Below are 21,737 nucleotides of genomic sequence, written 5' to 3' on the forward strand. Positions count from 1 at the left end.
GTTTATGCTTGATGTTTATTTTACTGTTTGGATGTTCTGTTGTGGATGTTCTGTTGTGTGTAATTACAGTGATTACCTGCAGTTTTCATTAATTGTTGGAGATATCACTTATCAGGCTGAAAAATCAGTGGCTGTTGTAAAATTCTAAGGCATATGAACAATCAAAGTTGGGCACAAATCCAGTTTAAAAATGAAGATTAGTAATGGTGCCATTATTTAAATGATTACTACATTAACATTAGACCTATGTTGTAAGATAGGATATGTAGTATGACTGTATGGTCTTCTTACCTAAGAAAACATAGACTTGATTGAAAATGTGCAGAGATTTACCAAGCAAATTGTACAATTTTTAGGAATGGATAATGTGTGTTTGTGAAGAGAAACAAGGTTGTTTGAAACTTCTAAGCCTTGAATATTGTAGATTAAGGGGTGATATTATGGAGACTTGTGAAGTTTTGCATGGACATTGTGATAATAGTGCCATACAAAATATGTTTAAATGGCAGTACTCACCAAATCAGACCTTTCTTCGTACTTTTTTACAAATAGTAACAAGGTTGTGAACTTGTGGAACAATCTGCCCAATGGCATTGTCACTGCAGGAACACTTACATTTTATATATGTGACCAAGCGCGCTATGCTTGCGCCAACACTATTAACGCACAAGCTACAGCAGACAACATTTTCCCTCCTAACCCGCGCACCGAATGTGTGACGTCACTCTACTTACATCATTTTGTCCTCCTCGCCAGACCACCTGCTTCAGGCTCGCCCAATGTCGCATCGCGGTACGTCATTGGCTGAGCGGGAACTTGTGTTTCTGCTTCACCGTAATTAACTAATAACTCTTTTGTCAGATCAGTAAACTGCAAGTATAATGGAACAGACTTAAAGATGGAATTGCGACGATTTTGACAGTGTATAATACTTGTAGTTTACTGATCTGACACTCTGGTTCTCCTCTGCTGTCAGCATTTAGTACTGGTTGCCTTATTGATAGAAATATATTGATTGCTCAATGAAAAATGTGGAAAATAGTATAAAGTACTGAAATTATTCTTTGTCAGGAGTGCTGATTTCAGTAGGCTGGATATTTACACTTCTGAATGCAATGTATAATTAACATAACTTAGTCATTCCCACTGTATATATATATAATGATATAATCTCAGTTCTCATAAATCAGTTACATTTTTTTTTTTACAGGATAAGCAGACAAGCAGCCACCACCATGTTTGGCTCAAAGCTGGGTGGCTTTGGCACCTCTTCCTGTAAGTATAATTGTAAACTTTGTCATCGTCTGTATTACTCCCTGATTGATTCAGTAACTTATAATTAATATAATATCTGGAATTCAAATCAGTGATATACAAGCACAACCCATGTTACCTTATAGTTTATTGTTAGTTTTTGTTCAGTTGGACCTTGTGATCTCAGATATATATCATAATGTGTGGTTTTATATATCTTTATAAATATAATTGTGATCAAGGCAGATTTGTATTATTATTTTTAACACAGAGTGTGTACTGTAAACTGGCGTGACAAGAGTGGACAATAACTGTATAAAATATAACATTAGCAAAGACAGTAACTTGTAAGTAATGAGCATGAAATGATGAACTGATCAAGAGTAAATTCTGGTTGACTGTCAAAAGTTGCCATGTCTACCCTATACTTGTTAAGTTAATTATTGACAATGCCAACACTTCTGGAAAGTGCATGTTTGCTTAGGAAAGGGAATGTAGATGTTCAAGAAAAACAAATTTACAAAATCACTTACATGTGATGAACTATGAAGTAAATTTTTTAACCATTTTGATAAGATGTGTGTGGAGTATATATTGATCAGTTCATGTTCAGAGTAGAATATTTCTTCAAAGTGAAATTTAATTTTCAGCAACGTTTGGGTCCTCAACACCATTCGGAGGTGGACAGGGTAAGTTTGTACAGTGTGCTGTGATGTAAGATTGGAGACTAGGAGGGTAAGTTTGTACAGTGTGCTGTGATGTAAGATTGGAGACTAGGAGGGTAAGTTTGTACAGTGTGCTGTGATGTAAGATTGGAGACTAGGAGGGTAAGTTTGTACAGTGTGCTGTGATGTAAGATTGGAGACTAGGAGGGTAAGTTTGTACAGTGTGCTGTGATGTAAGATTGGAGACTAGGAGGGTAAGTTTGTACAGTGTGCTGTGATGTAAGATTGGAGACTAGGAGGGTAAGTTTGTACAGTGTGCTGTGATGTAAGATTGGAGACTAGGAGGGTAAGTTTGTACAGTGTGCTGTGATGTAAGATTGGAGACTAGGAGGGTAAGTTTGTACAGTGTGCTGTGATGTAAGATTGGAGACTAGGAGGGTAAGTTTGTACAGTGTGCTGTGATGTAAGATTGGAGACTAGGACCACATGTTCTGTGTCTTTTGTGCCAGTTGTCACTAAGATATACTGTGATTGATTTGAAGCATAAAGTCTTGTCACGACATAAGGGCCAAATTCGTGGGTTTCCAAAGCAGCAGCAACTTCCTGAAAAAACTGAAAGCTATCCAAGATGATGCAGCCTTTCATTGCCTGTTCTCATGGTACTTCAGTTTGGAGTTTCCCTCACTTATTGATAGTTGTATACGATACTTCATACAGTTCATTTTTTTGGATTCTGTATTAATGGACTTAATTATCATTTCAGCAACGACAGGGTTTGGCAGCACAGCATTTGGCGCACAGACTCCTGCCAGTGGTGGCCTGTTCGGATCATCCGCCACTGGCACCACTGGTGGTTTGTTTGGTCAGCAGTCCACCAACACCTTTGGCCAGCAGCAGCAGACCACTGGATTCAGTTAGTAGCTGTTTTACCTCTTATATCTTGTGTGTATGTGTGGTGTATATGTGTGGGTGCTGTCCTGTGTGCAGTGTGTGTGTGTGTGTGCAGTTGTAAGATATGTTAATTTGCAAACTGATCTGCACATTATAATTAGAAAACACGCCAGAAATCAGTTTCAGAAGAAAATTTGTAGACTTCATTCAAATTTGAGGTGACCTAATGAAAACTTTACTTTTTCTTTTTCTTTTTTTCTTCATGGAGAAAATTTGGTCACTAACTCCAAGTACTGCAAAAATCTTGGTTTATTTTTTTCTTCTCTATTTTTTTTAAGCTGAGTATCTGTATTTTAATCATTAGTTTTCCTAGTTTCTTTGGAATGGTTTGTAGTGAAGCTTTCTAGGTCCTGAGAGATGAAGATGCATTACACAGGATTTATATGTAAAAAGTATTTTGTGTGTATGTGGTACTGCCCTGTGTTAGCATGCCTACATACATAGAAGTTCATGCACATGCACCAGATCACATGCACTCTCTCTCTCCCCGTCTCTCTTCTCTCTACCCCTCTCTCACTCCATCTTTCTCACTGTCTCCCTGTTTTTGCTACTTTTCTTTCTCTTTCACCCACACCCTGCCCCCTGCTTCTCTTTCCCTCGTTCTTTTTCTTTCTCTTGTTGCTATGCATCATTGATTTGTCATTACAACAGTGACGGTTAACTGTGCATCTTTTGTCCTGTCAGGCTTTGGGACTCCAAGCAACACCAGTGCCTCTGGGGGGCTGTTCGGACAGCAGAACACTGGAGGAGGCGGTCTGTTCTCCACCCCTCAGGCTGGCTCTGCCTTTGGCACCAAGCCTCAGGGCTTTGGGGGTAAGTTCCTGTTCTGGGCTGGGGGATTACGTCGTGCATTGTGATGTCATCCACCGCCTGCTGTTGGTCTGCAGGGGTTCCTAGTACAGTCAGGAAAGGCTTGGGAAGGTGTTTGGTAAAACTGTTGAGGTGTTTTGCGGGTGTGGGTTTTGAGCAGAGCTTTGAAATGTTGACAAAAAATGTTGTGAAGGATTTAGAAACTGTACACATAGGACTTGTCCACCCCCCACCTACCCCTCCCCCCCAACTCCCCACAAAAATATTATAAACAAAAGTAATGAACAGTATTGTTGTAATGACATTTGTGTATGTGATAAGTTTTGGAGACATTCAGCACTTTGCATATACATGTGTGTGTTTGTGTATGATGTAATTAAGCAACAGTTGTGAGGTTTGATATTCAACCCCCCAACCCCCCCCCCCCCCCCTTTTTTTTATTTTATCAAGAATTTGATTTGGCTGTTTATAAATACATGATATATAATGATGATACTACACAGGTTTCAAAGACAACCCTTTACTCCCCACTGTCCTTTTTTGTGCTGTACAAAACTTCATACAGATCACTGATAAGGATGCGCTCGGGTTGGGCTCTGTCACACTCACTGTGTAGCCGCCAGAGGCACAGAGGAGAGAGTAATGAATGCAATCTGTTTCAGGGTTCGGCACCACCCAGACAGCCAGCACGGGTGGAGGGTTGTTTGGGGGAGCCACGCAGCAGCCCAGCACTGGCAGTTCCCTTTTTGGTAGCGCTGGTGGAGGATGTAAGTCACTCCCTTGGTCTGAGAGCTTGCATGAGCTGCCGTTGATTTTTAAAATTATTTTGAGTTATGGAGTGGCTGATGATTGAGTGTCATTTTAATACTCCTTGCGCATATCAAATTCTTCTATTTGAAGCCAATGAAGAGTCTTGACGTCTTGGCTCAGGAAGCTTTTCTTTTGTGCTATGCAGAAATAGTTCAGTTTTAGGCACTTAGACCAAGTGGCTTTATTGATACATTGCAGTCTCTTTGAAATCAACATGTGAATGGTTTTGACAAGATTTTGAAATAAAAACTGTATGTCTTGAGTGGAAAAATCAATTGATTACAGCCATTGGTTAAGCATAATTTTAGATTATGTTGAAAGCTTGTCAAAACACTTTCATTTATTCTGAAACAAGCTTAGAATTCTGAAACAAGCTTATTATGAGAGCACTTATTCTTGGGAGGATTTATTTTGAATTTAGTGGACAGAATACTTTGAACAGAAAAAAAAAGTCTGAATGATCACTGATTTTTAAGTTTTGAATTCTTTGGAGGAAAAGTTGGCATGTATTTGATATAAAGATGATAAGCATTGCAGTTATCACCATGCAGCGTCAGTCATTGTTATGACCTGTTGCAGTGTTTGGAGGAGCCAGCAGTGGGGCAGGGGGTGGCACTACCATCAAGTTCAACCCGCCTTCGGGGCAGGACACCATGTCAAAGAGCGGTGTCACCACCAACATCAACACCAGACACCAGTGCATCACTGCCATGAAAGAATATGAGACTAAGAGTTTGGAGGTAAGCAACTTTTCCTCTCTGTGTGTATATGTGTGTGTGTGTGTGTGTGTGTGTGTGTGTGCAGTGTATTTGTAAATATTGTTCTACATTATCTAGCTGGGGAAATGTTTTTGTCATGCGCACTGACCTGACTGGTTACCAGATCATCACTGAGGTGTAGCAGAGGTTTGGCTGCCTGCATTAGGCACTGGAAAGAGATCTCTAGCCTCACCTTACATTCAGTACTTTAAATCTTAATTTTTATTCAGAACAGGGCATATGTGTGTGTGTGTGTGTGTGTTTTCTGCATATTGATGCTTGTATTTTTTTTTTTTTTTAACATGCTTCACTAATTTTTTCACAAGCATTTGAATGTGTGGAGGCTGATGATTTAAAAAAAAAAAAAAAAAATATTTATATTGTGCAGGAACTGCGTGTAGAAGACTATCTGGCCAACAGAAAGGGCAAGCAGCAGGGGACAGCCACTGCTTTCTTTGGGCAGTCAACACCAGCCACACAAGCTGCCAACACAGGCTTCAGCTTCGGTCAGCCAGCTGCATCCTCCACTGGGGGTTTCAGTGAGTATCGCACAGTGTTCAGAGTTTTGTGGTCTGTGATAGTCATAAAGAAAAGTGGATATGCACAGATCTTATATCAATGTATTGTTTGTTTAATTACACATACTTATCTGTAACCCACTAGTGCAGACTCTGGTAGGGGTTGTATGTTTATTTGCTGCTTTTTGATTAAGTCATGTTAATTTTTTTTGTGTTGAGTAATTGCATTTGTTGGTCTTGACTTACCTGATGTAATTTTTCTTTATGAGATGATAAAGTTATTCTTATCTTATCTGCACACATAGTTCTGTTACCTTGAGAATAGTTACATTCTTTTTTTTTTCTAACACCAGAAAAATTTGACAAAAAATTGACAAAACAGCAAGCAAAGCTGGATTTTATGTTGGAGGTGGCAATGGAATCTGATTTGAGAATTTCATGCATTTAGCATTTGATACCTGTGTTTTGTTGTGTTGCAATGCCATAAGTGTATTTCACGTAACATTGCTGGATGAATATGAGCAGGTAGGTAGTGTAGTGCTGCAGTTCTAGAAGTCTTGTTTCACATGACATCACTGGATGGTGATAAGGATGTATGTGTTGTTATGTTGGAATGATGGATGTCTGTTTCACATGACATCGCTGGATGGTGATAAGGATGTATGTGTTGTTATGTTGGAATGATGGATGTCTGTTTCACATGACATCACTGGATGATGATAAGGATGTGTGTTGTTATGTTGGAATGATGGATGTCTGTTTCACATGACATCACTGGATGATGATAAGGATGTGTGTTGTTATGTTGGAATGATGGATGTCTGTTTCACATGACATCACTGGATGATGATAAGGATGTGTGTTGTTATGTTGGAATGATGGATGTCTGTTTCACATGACATCACTGGATGGTGATAAGGATGTGTGTTGTTATGTTGGAATGATGGATGTCTGTTTCACATGACATCGCTGGATGATGATAAGGATGTAGGTGGTGATGTGCTGCAATGCTAGATGTCTATTTCGCATTAACATCACTGGATGAAAAAACTATAAGCACATATGTGTTGTTGTGTTGCAATGCCAGGCTTTGGTGGTGCAGGCACCTCCACCAGCACTGGGGGAGGGCTGTTTGGGGCCAGCAAGCCTCTCTTTGGGGGCACCAGCACTGCCACCACCACGCAGTCGGGGTTCTCCTTCGGCGGCACGGCGGCTGCCACACAGGCGGGGTCCCTGTTCGGTGCCAACAAGGTGAGAGATTCTTCTGTTTTCGGTCTGTGTGTGTGTGGGTTGGTTTGTTTGTTTTTTGTGTTTTTTTTTGTGGTGCCCCAAAATTTGGGACGTTTTGCTTTCTGTATTTTGATCAGGATGAATGATGAAATGGGTGATGAAGATGCTGATATGTGGGGGTCCATTTCAGTTTGGAACTACTTGTCAAGACTGTACTGTCTTGACACATGTTGGCGGTATTCAGGCTGAGAGATACAGACACCTGCAGTGTTTGTCAGGAAATATGAGCAGTGCACCAAAAGAACCATTCTGTGAATGGGTGATCCTTGAGTGACTAACTGTACTGTCCCATTCTACCCATTTGATCCTGTAGCACACGGTTCAGGGTGGGTGCTGGCCACTGGCCAGAAAACCCACCTCTGATGGGGATTGAACCAGTCAGACCCTCCAGTCATCAGCCTGTCAAAACTGACCACTTCACCACAGTCTGCTTGTGTTTACCTGTAGTTTTGTCGCACACTTTTGTCACTAAGTGCTGATATTTTAAACAGTATGAGCATGTTTATAGGAAAAAAAAACGTGTTGGAAAAATTAGAAAAGCCGAACAGCCCGAGGTGAGAGTGAATGTGCAAAGCGAATTAACTTGCAGAATGACAGAACAGGGAGATAGGGTGTTGGCGTATGCTTTATGGAGAGTGTGTTTGTGTGTGATCTCTTATCAGTAGAGAATCTCTTTGAGACTTACCCTTCATTGACATTTCGTACTGTCAGACTTGTTAGTAATTTTATTAATTGAAACCTGTGCATGTAGCTCTAACAGTATCTAGCTTGGCACTTCACTGATGATAAACATGAGCATGATTTTGGTTGGAAACACAACACTCTACTGATATTGCAAGCGTTATAACATCCAAAATATCAGGCATGACACTGTGGCATAGAAAGTAGGTTTATGAATTCTTCTTCTGCATTTGTTAGTTTTTTACCTCCCACTTCCACCCGTGTGCATGAGTAGGCTTTTATGTATGACCGTTTACTTCAAATTTCATACCTAGCCATGTAGGCAGTCATACCCCATATTTTGGAAGGTGAGAAGTTTTACTGAATGACTTGAAAAGACTGAGCATTTGCAGCTGGCTGTGGAGCAGTCACTTCTGTTTGAAACCTTGATGTTTGTGTGCAGCCTTTGTTTGGAACGACCACCACGCAGTCTGGAGGTCTGTTTGGCACCAGTCAACCCTCAGGCTTCGGCACCTCCACGGGATTTGGCGGCTTTGGTGCTGCGCAGACAGGGGTAGGTGTATGTATCTTTTTATTAATTATTATTGCTATTGTTTGTTTTTATTGTTTTTGTTTTTGTTTAATTTGACATGGTTAGAGTATTTCCTTATGATATGGATTTCTTTTACAGCATTTTGGTGATCTCCTGCCTTTGTTTCACTTTGTCTTAGTGTTAAGACACACAGGGGAACAGAAACTGGTGGGAGTTGATGATGAATGTCCTGAATGTTTGGAAGATTTAGCTTTTGGTGCTTATTTGATGTATCAGTGACACAGGCCATTGTAAGAGCTGGCATGGATCAGATTTTCTGTCATGTGCAAAACACATAAATCCTTATACTGATATAGGCTTAAAAAATCAACAAAAAACTTGAAACTTTGTGTTTCCTTTTAGCATGGTTTTCTGTTTCATTTTTTTTCTTCTCTCATCCACTCTATTGTTTCGTATTTGCAGTTCATGTACAACATGAATCATATTTTGCAGTCCTAGTAAGTTCATGTACAACATGAATCATAAATCATGTTTTGCAGTCCTAGTAAGTTCATGTACAACATGAGTCATGTTTTGCAGTCCTAGTAAGTTCATGTACAACATGAATCATGAATCATGTTTTGCAGTCCCAGTAAGTTCATGTACAACATGAATCATGTTTTGCAGTACAAGTAAGTTCATGCCGGGCATCTCTTTCCTGGTGAAAAGTTTCACTACTGACCTGATTTGTTTCAGGGTGGTTTATTGGGAAACAAGCCCCTGGGGTTTGGAACCACCACAACGGCATCCACAGGGTTTGGTGCTGGTGGAAGCCTCTTCAACAAGCCAGCCACATCCTCAGCCTTCTCTTTTGGCACTGGCAGCACAGGCTTTGGGGGTAAGTAAGAAATGGAATTGAACAATGCCATTTTATTGTGTTGGGAGTGAGCGTTGCTACAGTGCAGATCCTTTTTAGTTTTTCTCTTTTTTTTTTTGTCCTGTCTACAGGTGCGTTTGTTCTATATAAAAAAAAAAAGAAAGAAAAAAAGGTGTGTTTATTCTACTATGAAAATGGATTTTCCAAGAGAATTTTTGCCAGGGACAACCCTTTCAATGCTGTGAGTTCTTTTATGTGCGCTAAGTGCATGCGTTGCACATGGGACTTCAAGTTTGTTGTCTGATCTGAATGACTAGCACCCAGACTGCCACTCAAGATCTTGGGCTAAGGGGAGAAAAAAAAGCCAGGTGCATACATGGGACTCTACCCTGTGGATACACGTTTTCTAGTTGGGCAACACATTGCACTCTACCCTGTGGATACACATTTTCTAGTTGGGCAGTACATTGCAGCTGGGCCACTGCTTGACGTGTGAAGACCCTGTTCAGTGCAAACTTTAAGTATCAGAACTACTTGCTTGCATCAAAGAGGAAAGGGATAGTAGGCAGGAGGGTGGTGAAAAAAAAGATGAAACATATTCTATGCAGATCATTGTTCAATAATCATCGTTCAGTAATGAAAAACAGTGAAAAAAATGTTTCTTGATAATTGCTTACACTAAAGCAGAGTAACATGTACTTAACATGGTTTATGCTTTTGGATATTTAGCAGGATAACGGTAGAGGAGGAGCTTTGATGTTTCAACTTTCCTGTTTTCTCATTCCTGCCCCTAGCTTTTTTCTTCTCTCCGTCTCTCTCTCTCGCTTTTTCTCTTTAATTTAATGTTGATTGGGTAAGTGAAAGTGAGATAAATATCAGCCCTAGATAAACAATAAGCTTATGGTGAAATAGAATCAAGTTGTAAAGCATCCGTATGAATGACAGAAATGTTGTTTGCCAGCATTTGTTGTTTTTCTCCACCATCATTTTCAATATACCTTTGACCGTTTCTTTTTGTTTTCTTTTTTCTTCCTTTCTTTTTTTTTTTGATTATAATAGTGACATTACAACAGCAGCTTCCTTGTTGATGACAGGCACCAGCACGGGAGGAGGCCTGTTTGGTGCTGCCAAGCCTGGAGGGTTTGGGGCTGGAACCACGGGTCTGGGCACTGGGACTGGGTTCGGCACAGGGCTGGGGACCGGGGCCACCACAGGAGGTCTGTTCGGTAACCAGCCCGCCAAACCGGGCCTCAGCTTCGGTACCACTGGTGCCACAGGAAGTAAGTTGGGTTTTTGTGTGTGTGTGGTGAATTTGTTCTTTAGTGAATTGTGTTTTCACTATCCACAGGAAGTAAGCTGGGTTTTGTGTGTGTGTGTGTGTGTGGTGAATTTGTTCTTTAGTGAATTGTGTTTTCACTATCCAGGGGAAGTAAGTTGGGTTTTTGTGTGTGTGTGTGTGTGGTGAATTTGTTCTTTAGTGAAATGTGTTTTCACTATCCACGGGAAGTAAGTTGTATTTTTGTGTGTGTGTGTGTGTCTGTTAAATTTGTTCTTTAGTGAGTTGTATTTTCACAATCCACGGGAAATAATTTGTGTGTGTGCGTGTGTGTGTGTGTGTGTGTGCGTTCGGTGAATTTGTTCTTTAGTGAAATGTGTTTTCACTATCCATGGAAAGTAAGTTTGTGTGTGTGTGTGTGGTGAATTTATTCTTTAGTGAAATGTTTTCACTGCCCATGGGAAGTAAGTTGTTTTTTTTCTGGTGCATTTGTTCTTTAGTGAAATGTGTTTTCACTATGAGTGATATTAGACTGGAAGGGTTCAGGGAGGAAATATGTCACTGTTAGCAAATCTGATTGAATAAATGTGTTTGTTTTTTTGTTTGTGTGTGTGTATGTGTGTTTTTCAGTTTAAGAAAATGCTTGTTTATAAATTTTTGTAATTGTCTGGTATTTTTTTGTTACGTATGTGTGTATGCATACAAATGTAACATGTATTTTTGCATGAATGCACAAACAGTTGGCTATGAGTATTGTACTTAGTGTGTACTTCTGGTGCATTGTCTTGTCATAGTTTGTGATGTTTCTCACTTGCATGTTTTGATGGATACTGTAATTTATTTAAATGTATTGGTATATTGGAGCTTTCATAATGTAAAATGCTTTGAGCAAAATTTATTTGATTGGGTACTTTATAACTAAACTTATCATTGTAATTCAAATTCAGCAGTTGTCCAAACATTCTTGATAAAATTCAATTAAAGATCTTGTTTCCATGTTCTCGTCTTTTTTTCTTTTCTTTTTTCTTTCGTTTGTTGCATTGTGTGCATTGGACTCTTCCTTGTTTATGAGAATGCGTATTCACTCTGTTTTTTGTTTCATTTGACAACAGCTTTCAATTTGGGAGGAGCTCCTACCGGTGGTCTTTTTGGAGGAAATGCTGCTACCATTGGAACGTAAGTTGTAATTCTTATTTTGTTAACCTGTTAACTGCCAGCATGATGGGTTACTTGTCATACTGGAGTTGTGGCCAGATTCCCAATTTTCTTTCAGCCAGAAAGAAATGTGTCATAATCGTTGTCAAACCCAGAAAAAGATCGTATTTCAATTATGAATAAACATGAACGTAGGTCTGATATGGCATATGGCGTGATGTGTCACTCAAAATATTGACCAGCTGCCTTCCCAATCAGTGGATGAGCACACACATGGCTGACGACACCAGCCTCACATGTTGACTTGGGTGAGCCAAGTGTGTATATGATGACCCAGAATATATCGCAGACACTGGTCTACGTTTGCCACATGCAGCTGCATATCACAAGCCTGAAAATGTTGAAAGACTCCACACACACACACACACAAGCTTACACACACACACGTACACAAACAGCATATGTTCCTCAGCAATAGCCTTAGGGTAAGGAGCAAAACGTGAACAAAAAAACAAGGTGTACCACAAAGTTTATGTTTGAGTGGGTTATTTTCTTCCCCATCAACTACACCAGAAGAGATCCCAACAGCAGCTTGGTCACTTAAGGGGTATTCAGTACCGCTGTACACATTTCAGTGATACTCTTTTCTCAGCCGTTATCTTTCCGGACGGTGACAGCAGTAAAATTTTACACCATTTTGTTGTTGTATGTTCAGGACGACGACGTCGGTCAGCAGCACAGCAGGAGATCTTCAACAGCAGCTTCTGGCGTGTTCTCCCTATGGGGACTCCCCGCTTTTCTGGAACCTGAAAAATGTAAGGATTGCTCTGTGTGTGTGTGTGTGAGTGTGTGAAAACTGCTGGTGGAGAACTACAGAACATGTGATCACTGCTCATTCATTGCGTCAGCATGATCAGAGTATGTCAACAGATTCTGGTATAAGTTCATGAATATTTCATAGTGATTTTATTTGATTGCTTTGAATGCTTAGACATTTACTTGTTTCTTATGTGTATAGATCTTATGCTGATATTGTCAGCTACACAACTGCATCGTAATTTCTTTTGAGAGATAATTGAGGTGACATATCAACAGTTTTGTTGAAGAGGTGTATGATTGCCATCCGTTGATACTGCTTGTATGAAACTTGAATTGATAATGCATTGACATTTGTACATATTACCTGAAGTCCAAGGAACAAATCTGCAGCCATTATCTTGATACTATCACCAGCCAGGTCTTAGTTCAGTAATTTCTAGATTTTAGATGTTTAAAATTGATGAGGACTTGTTGGTGATGTTGCAGCAGAACTCTGGGAAACGAGAAGAGGTTCTGAAGCCGACCAATCCAGTGGCCCAGAAGGCAGTGTTGGATTCCGGAGGTTACAAGGTCAGCCCTCGTCCTGTGGCCAAGATTAAACCCAAAGCCCTGCATGGGTTGATGACTGGCAGCAAGGTGAGACAGGTAGCGGTTGTGCAATGTCTTCAGTGTGGTGGTGATGGTTGTCACAGCTATTGTCTGTGCACTGGAAAAAATGAACATTATTATTATTATCAGTGATACATAGCAGCTGCCTGTCTTTGGTCAGAGGCCAAACTGTAAGCTCTTTTGAGAGTCATTTGCATATCAGTGATACATAGCAGCTGCCTGTCTTTGGTCAGAGGCCAAACTCTAAGCACTTTTGAGAGTCATTTGCATATCAGTGATACATAGTGGCTGCCTGTCTTTGGTCAGAGGCCAAACTGTAAGCACTTTTGAGAGTCATTTGCATATCAGTGATACATAGTGGCTGCCTGTCTTTGGTCAGAGGCCAAACTGTAAGCACTTTTGAGAGTCATTTGCATATCAGTGATACATAGTGGCTGCCTGTCTTTGGTCAGAGGCCAAACTGTAAGCACTTTTGAGAGTCATTTGCATATCAGTGATACATAGTGGCTGCCTGTCTTTGGTCAGAGGCCAAACTGTAAGCACTTTTGAGAGTCATTTGCATATCAGTGATACATAGTGGCTGCCTGTCTTTGGTCAGAGGCCAAACTGTAAGCACTTTTGAGAGTCATTTGCATATCAGTGATACATAGTGGCTGCCTGTCTTTGGTCAGAGGCCAAACTGTAAGCACTTTTGAGAGTCATTTGCATATCAGTGATACATAGTGGCTGCCTGTCTTTGGTCAGAGGCCAAACTGTAAGCACTTTTGAGAGTCATTTGCATATCAGTGATACATAGTGGCTGCCTGTCTTTGGTCAGAGGCCAAACTGTAAGCACTTTTGAGAGTCATTTGCATATCAGTGATACATAGCGGCTGCCTGTCTTTGGTCAGAGGCCAAACTGTAAGCACTTTTGAGAGTCATTTGCATATCAGTGATACATAGCGGCTGCCTGTCTTTGGTCAGAGGCCAAACTGTAAGCACTTTTGAGAGTCATTTGCATGGCAGCCTGCCTGCCTGCCATGGTACAGCTGACTGACAGCTGCTTTTAAGCGCATATCATTAGTTTCCTGTGTCATTCAGTAAGCTTCAGTCACCGACACACATGCACATGCATATTGTGTAGTGGATTTTTCTTCTGAATTTTTCCAGGGACCACTCTTTTGTTGCCGTAAGTTCTTCATTGTGTGCTAAGTGCATGCTGTACAAGGGACCTTGTTTTTATCGCCTCCTTGTGACGTGTGGAGTGTTTGTGTGTACTGAGCTGTTATGTCAGGAAAAGAAAAGAATTGCCTAATTGCTGAAAAGATTGCAAGCTGTGTGATCTGAACTACCTCAAGCAACAAAACTGGCCTGAAAATGCATCTGTACAAATTTTCTTTCATGGATGTCTGGATTTTTGTGTGTGGTGTGGTTGGTGTGTGTGTGCATGTACTTTGTCATCAACACATTCGATTTGTCATGCTTGAAAGTCTTGAGTATTGTGTACTTTGATGTTAATTTTTGTAACCATTTTTTTCCAACATTGATGTTAATTAGTAGCACTCTGGGACCCTATATTGATGTTATTAGCTCTCTGGGCTGCTATATTGATGTTATTAACTCTCTGGGCTGCTATATTGATGTTAATTATTAGCTCTCTGGGCTGCTGTATTGATGTTAATTATTAGCTCTCTGGGCTGCTATATTGATGTTATTTATTAGCTCTCTGGGCTGCTATATTGATGTTATTTATTAGCTCTCTGGGCTGCTATATTGATGTTAATTATTAGCTCTCTGGGCTGCTATATTGATGTTATTTATTAGCTCTCTGGGCTGCTATATTGATGTTAATTATTAGCTCTCTGGGCTGCTATATTGATGTTATTTATTAGCTCTCTGGGCTGCTATATTGATGTTATTTATTAGCTCTCTGGGCTGCTATATTGATGTTAATTATTAGCTCTCTGGGCTGCTATATTGATGTTATTTATTAGCTCTCTGGGCTGCTATATTGATGTTATTTATTAGCTCTCTGGGCTGCTATATTGATGTTATTTATTAGCTCTCTGGGATGCTATATTGATGTTATTTATTAGCTCTCTGGGCTGCTATATTGATGTTATTTATTAGCTCTCTGGGCTGGTATATTGATGTTAATTATTAGCTCTCTGGGCTGCTATATTGATGTTATTTATTAGCTCTCTGGGCTGCTATATTGATGTTAATTATTAGCTCTCTGGGCTGCTATATTGATGTTATTTATTAGCTCTCTGGGCTGCTATATTGATGTTATTTATTAGCTCTCTGGGCTGCTATATTGATGTTATTTATTAGCTCTCTGGGCTGCTATATTGATGTTAATTATTAGCTCTCTGGGCTGCTATATTGATGTTATTTATTAGCTCTCTGGGTGCTCTGTGGCACTCATTGTCTGTGTGTTAAGGAGGTAGAGCGTGTTATGAAGTAATACCTATTACTAATTTTAGCATTTTCACAACAGATTGTTCATTTGATATATCTTCACAGTACATTCAGCACATCATTGTAGTGATGAAATGCACATGTGTGTGTGCAGGGTCAGTTGTTTGAAGGTCTGGAGGAGGAGGAAGACCTGGGATTTGGTGGAGAGACCTTTGTGCCACGACGCAGCGTGAAGAAGTTGGTGCTGAAGAAAGGGGGAGCGACTGGCAGCATTCTGAGTCGTTCCAGCTCCCAGGTGGACACCCCAGATGGTCCACAGGTCTCCGGACGGAATATCACCCCGATCACCAGGTGAGTGTGTGGTTCGTGTTGGCTCTTTGTGTGTGTGTGTGTGTTGCCCCAGTCACCTGGTGAATGTGTGGTTTATTTTCATGTGAGAGAGAGTGTGTGTGTTGTGTTTATGTGGGCATGTGAAACTTATGTGTGTTTGTTGCTTTGTTTGTGCTCTTATTTACCTGTTTGTGGCACTCCGTGTATCTGACCTTGATCTGTTTGTAATCTCCTCTTTCACTTCTTTTTGCTTTCATGAATGTCTTGCAAAAAGCTTTCACACTTTTATTGAGGCATGCTCTGAAGACATTCCACTCTGTACAGTTTGAGCAATTCCCTTTGAGCTGAAATGATCAGAAATCACTGGTCCATTTATATTTGCTGTATATGTGCATAGGTTGATGATTTAATCGAAAGAAAGAAATTTGTCTTGTTTGCTAAATGTTAAGCTTATTATTGGATCCCTGGCTCATTTAGCTCTGTAGTTTATAGCAAATTGCAACTTGAAGCAGCATGTCAAATTTCTGTTGATGACATACTCTGGTGCAGGCCATTGGATGTCCAGCGGCAAGGTCAAGGTGATGAAGTTGATCCAGAATCCACCCCCGTCATTAGGTCGGCAGATCTGTCGTCCCCGTCTGCCAACATGGGAGATACTCCACATCGAGAGTGAGTTACCATGACAATTGTTCTGTCTGCATCCATGAGCAACAAGCAAAAAGTTACATGAGCCTTTATTTTGTTAGTCTGCGTCCTTGGGCAACAAGCAAAAAGTTACATGAGCCTTTATTTTGTTAGTCTGCGTCCTTGGGCAACAAGTGGTTAGTTACGCCTGCCACGGCACCCTCTCTTCCTCCCATCATTTGTGTGGTCGCAGTCCTTGTGCAAAAAGTGTCAAGTTTAATGAGCTACTACCTCGTTTGTCTGCATTCTTGAGCAACAAGTGTAAAGTTGTGTCTGCCACTGCTACTCACATCTTCCCATTGTTTGCGTGGTGAGAATAGTTGATTGGACGTGGGTACAGACCTCTTGTTTATCTAGGGCTGAGATTCATCTCCCTGTCACAGTATGCAGCTAGATTATTGGATGACCGATCAGCTATGTTTGAGCGTTTCAGGTATATTGCAGTTTTGAAGTTTTTGTTGCTCAAACATTTTTTTTTTTTCAAATTGCTAGTTGCTCTTGGATATGTAAAACATTCTGAGATATGAGTGTGATATTATTTGATCCATTTGAATACTATTTATGTGATCCCTGAGAAAACTAAACATGTGCGTGTCTCTTCAATGTAACATGTTACGTTTGTGTTGTGAGCATGAATAGCGTGACCCCATGTCAGTTTTTCTTGATGCTATACATCCCGTGTTCTGCATTGTTGCAGGCGTGGTGGGATGGACAACACGGTGCAGACCTTGTACCCCCGCCTTCAGGACTCCCTGCCTCTGGAGCCCGATCGGCCGGAGGGGGAGGAGGAGGAGGATCTGGAGCAGGGTCAGAACATCAGTCAGACGGAGCAGGACAACACCTACGACAGCAACATCACCAACAGCAACATGTCCAACCTGTCTGTCGATGTGAGTGGACAATGTTGTGCGTGTGTGTGTGTGTGTGGAGAGTTGGCAGAATGTGTATCAGAAGGAACAGCTTTCTTACTTGCATTGCAGATGTTCAACAAACCTGAATACCAATGGATGAAGTGGGCGGATGATAACTATTTTGTTTTGATCAATCAGTACTGTAAAACCTAGTGGGAATATCCTGTTGGGAATTCCTAGTGGGAATTGTTGCCGACAGCCATTACCAGCACATCTCTTCCATCTATTCCTGTTGTTTTCTTCTTCTTTTTTTTTTTTTTTAAGGAGAAATCAGAGGACGCATTTAAGTTCTGCAGATATACTGGGCTTTCTCAGCATCCATGGACGACTTTCTTTATTCTTTTTTTTTCTTTTCTTTTTTTTTCTCTTTTTTTTTCCTTCCATCATCATATTCCGTTCCTGTTGTTTTTGTATTGTTGCTGACCACCATTGCCAGTTCTTCCAGTTATTCCTACTGTTTTTGTATGATCGCCAACAGCCGCTGCCAGTGGACAGCCCCCCCCATCCAGCGGGCGTGGTGCTGACCCGACCCGGTTACTACACCATCCCCTCCATGGAGGATCTGGGTCGCATGGTGGACGAGGACGGCAACTGCTTTGTGGAGGAGCTGACCATTGGCCGGGAGAACTACGGCTCCGTCTTCTTCTACGGGGTGGTCAACGTGGCGGGGCTTGATTTGGACTCCATTGGTGTGTAGTGATTTGTGTGTGTGTTTTTGTTGTGTTTAATTTTTTTATGTTTGTGTGTGTTTAAAACAAAGTGTTGTGTGTATGTGTGTCTAAAACGAAGTGGTGTGTGTGATACAAATTGTGTGTGTAAAGCAGTGGTGTGTGTGTGTTTTGTGTAAAACATTGAACAGTGTGTGAATGTACAGGATGCAGATCCATAACCAGCTACAGCAGAGCTGAAGTCGGAGAAAACATGCTCAGTCGAAAGGATGGCAAGCTGTCATGAGGGAATGTGTGAGACTGATGAAGTAGATGGAGGCCAAACCTTGCTGCACACACACACACACACACACACACACACACACACACACACACACACAAACAAAATTGAAGCTTCCAGACCTTGAGGAAAGATCATTATGAATGGATGCTATATTTACAGTGATAAAAAGTGGAAAACTTTAATGTATGCGCTCTTTGAAAATGCAAATTCTCCATCCGTTCTGAATGCTCTGGTGATTTGCTGTTGACACATCAAGAGAAACTGACTTATTGTGTCTGTGGTTTTTAATGTGTGGGAACTTGCGCACATGTACACCTGCACAATAGTAAGAATATGGTGTGCCTGAAAATTCCCGACAATTTTAGTTTGCTCCTGATTTTTACATTATACGTTGCTGATGGTAAGACTTCTGGGAAGGCATGCATGCATTTCTCTGGTCTTGACCACTGACCTTTCTGTGCGCAGTCCATTTCCGCCGCAAGGAGATCTCGGTGTACCCTGACGACAGCGCCAAACCACCTGTTGGGGAGGGCTTGAACCGCAGGGCAGAGGTCACACTCAACTTTGTGTGGCCCATCGACAAAACCACCCGAGAGGTGATCAAGGTAAAAGAAATGTCACTGGAATAGTTATGTCCCTTTTGCCCCCTTTCTTTGCATGATCTCTTTCTCTGCCGTCGTTCTCCACAGTTGAACACTAAGCTTCTTCAGCACCTCTCTCTTTCTGTTGTTTTGTATTGTCTGTGCCTGTCCTGTTCTCTCTCTCTCACTCTCTCTCTCTGTCTGTCTCTGTGTGTTCTTATTGTCTGTCATTTCTGTAGAGGATCCTGAGTGTGTGTGTGTGTGTGTATGTATGTGTGCATTTGATAACGAGTGATTGAATGAATGCTGATGCCATGTATGCAACTACAGAAGCTGTATTTACCTCTCTTTCCTTGAAGATTGTGAAAGCCATGGCCCTTTGATTTTTGTTTTATATGTTAGGAGTATTCTCTGATTTTTGTTTTATATGATTGGAGTATTCTCTGTTTTTTGTTTTATATGATAGCAGTATTCTCTGTTTTTTGTTTTATATGATAGGAGTATTCTCTGTTTTTTTGTGTTTCTTTTCATGGCTGACTTGTGCTCATTCTCTTGTTTGCTTAACTAGGCAGTGATTACCCAAAGCATATAAATTCTATAGTTAGTCTTTTCTTTAACTTTATGTGATTAATACAAATCATGTGCGCAAGGTTGTCATGAAGGTGAGATGCAAGTTGTAACATAGAACACAAAGCCTACACATCTGACACTTGTTGAACAGAGCCCGGAGAGACTGGTCAGTATGAACTACCAAGACAAGCTGGAAACCACATCCAGGATGATCAACGCCAAGTTCATCGACTACCGCCCAGAGACTGGCTCCTGGGTGTTTGAGGTTGGTTCATTCTTTCATTTTTTTCTCATTTCTGTATTTATTTTTGTCAGTCTTGACGTTTTGTAATGAATATTGCGGTGTTAGGGTGGTTGTGTGTCATGAGACTAGGGTATTTATTTTATTTTATTTTATTTTATTTTTTCAGATTGATAGATGGGAAGAGGGTGTGGGGATGGATGTTGAGAATTAAAGGTACTAGTTTTTGTTTGTGTTGTTTCATTGGGGTTATGTTAGTCTTATTCTGATGAAATTTTGGCTGATTGGTTTTTTCATGGATTGACTTTTCAATGGTATTGGCATTTTTTTTTTTATTATACAGTTCCTATCTTCTCAGACGTTAAAAAGCATTGATAATTTGTATTATTCAATTGTTATCTTCATTGGACAATCAAAAAGCATATTAACTTTTTTTTTTTTGTGTGTGTAAAATGCTTAGAATAACATTTGAATGTTGCAGTCTTTAAAATAGAGCGAAGTGTCCCATAAAATGGCATTTTTCAGACAGACAAACAGCACTGACCCCTGATTTGTTTTTCCAGGTTCCCCATTTTTCCAAGTATGGCATTGCGGAGGAGGGGGATGAAGACATCGAACCTACAGAACAGGAGAAGAAAAAGTTGAAGACATCTGAAGAGAGCCAGAGATCAGTACAGGTGAGTCAGAAGTGTAGTTTAGATTTACGATCCCACCCCACCCTCCAAAAAAGTCAACAACAAAAAAGCAACAAAAAACCAAAAAAAACCTGCAGTAATACAAATGAGAGAAATATCCACATATTTGTCAGTAGACCTTATTTTGTCCATGAACCTTTCTTAAGGATGAATGACACAACTTTCAAGAGACTACTAAGATGAATATTCATACAAGTCAGTGAGCCATAAGTCAGCCCTGTGGATTCAAACGGGAAGAAAGTTTTAGTGGTGGTTTCCACTTCAGTGGAGATGTTCACTCAACCTGTCGACAGTAAGGGGCTTAGTTGGTGATATGCGATGTATGTTGAATCAGAATGGGCACAACCAAACACCAGCAGGGTGACTCAGGGTCAGCCTGTTATCGACAGTTCCCTGTAGACTGTTGGCACAGGGGCTGCGGCAGAGCAAGCCATGTAACGGCTGTGTGCATGGGGGGGAGGGGGGGGGGGTTCATTTCTCACTGATGACGTTGGTAAAGTGGTGTTGTCCTGAAGAGTAACACCCTGACCACCATCCACAGCAAGGTCTGATCACAGGCCAAGCATGGAGGAGTAAGCTGGAGCTTAAAAAGAGTTGTGGTAGATGTAGCTGTCAACTGTGAATGTGTACTTTTCTTTTTCTCTTTGGTTTGACAGTAGTCATTCACTGTAAAAGCAGATTGCCCAATTGTTGGCTGTTTGGGACTTTCCATTTGTAAATTTGTGGTTGTCAGCTCTGAATCAGTCTTGTGATTTTATGAATTTGCTGCCCCAATGACCGTAAAAAGACTATGGAACCTTTAACCGTAACCTTCAACTGCCAGAATGTTATTTTTTCCTTGTACTACCAGTGTTTTGTTACTTTTTCTTTGTTTACTAGCAGTTTTTAAATCAGTCATTCCACAGTATTGTCACTGGAGTGGACATATGTCAAACAGTGTTGTTCTCTGTCCACAGAAGCAGAAGATCCAGGTGTTCAAGCCCCAGAAACGAGACCACAAAGGACTGGGGGTGAAGGTGGGGGAGGCCGGTGAGGTGGGGGCCACAGCACTGATGGTGGGGGAGGAGGAGGACGACATGGAGATGCTGCCAGACATCACGCAAGAGCAGTTCCCCTCGGAGATGATGAGTATGTGGTGGTGGTCCTGTCCTGTGCAGTCTGCCTAGTCCCCTTGTGGGTCTGTGTGTGGGGTATGACTTTTGGGAGATCTAGCCATTGTTTGACCGAGTCAGTAGTCATCGGTTCAACTAAAACAGTGTAATCGAACCATTGATTGACTGAATCAGTCATCATAGGTTCAGCTAAAACAGTGTATGCCTCGGAACACTTGTTGGTAACTTACCATGAGGAACGGAACAAGAAGCTGATGTGATTCGGTCAGGCTGTGACT

At 41.0% G+C, this 21,737-nt stretch overlaps 1 protein-coding gene across 1 annotated transcript in view; it reads left to right on the forward strand.

Moving 5' to 3' along the window:
- Window positions 1-368: 368 nt before the first annotated feature.
- Window positions 369-21,737, forward strand: part of LOC143284122 (nuclear pore complex protein Nup98-Nup96-like) — a 48,083-nt gene continuing 26,714 nt past the window's right edge. Inside the window, 23 exon segments of the mRNA XM_076590777.1 lie at window positions 369-792; window positions 1,211-1,275; window positions 1,905-1,943; window positions 2,683-2,832; window positions 3,555-3,683; window positions 4,343-4,447; window positions 5,070-5,230; window positions 5,637-5,787; window positions 6,854-7,017; window positions 8,180-8,290; window positions 9,005-9,146; window positions 10,220-10,405; window positions 11,514-11,577; window positions 12,272-12,371; window positions 12,862-13,011; window positions 15,539-15,735; window positions 16,264-16,383; window positions 17,096-17,288; window positions 17,788-17,998; window positions 18,726-18,865; window positions 19,563-19,676; window positions 20,216-20,329; window positions 21,304-21,475. Coding sequence (XP_076446892.1) covers window positions 503-792; window positions 1,211-1,275; window positions 1,905-1,943; window positions 2,683-2,832; window positions 3,555-3,683; window positions 4,343-4,447; window positions 5,070-5,230; window positions 5,637-5,787; window positions 6,854-7,017; window positions 8,180-8,290; window positions 9,005-9,146; window positions 10,220-10,405; window positions 11,514-11,577; window positions 12,272-12,371; window positions 12,862-13,011; window positions 15,539-15,735; window positions 16,264-16,383; window positions 17,096-17,288; window positions 17,788-17,998; window positions 18,726-18,865; window positions 19,563-19,676; window positions 20,216-20,329; window positions 21,304-21,475 — 3,268 coding nt within the window. The 5' untranslated portion in view covers window positions 369-502.

Source organism: Babylonia areolata, chromosome 7 (assembly GCF_041734735.1).
Source record: "Babylonia areolata isolate BAREFJ2019XMU chromosome 7, ASM4173473v1, whole genome shotgun sequence".
Classification (NCBI taxonomy): Eukaryota; Metazoa; Mollusca; class Gastropoda; order Neogastropoda; family Buccinidae; genus Babylonia; species Babylonia areolata.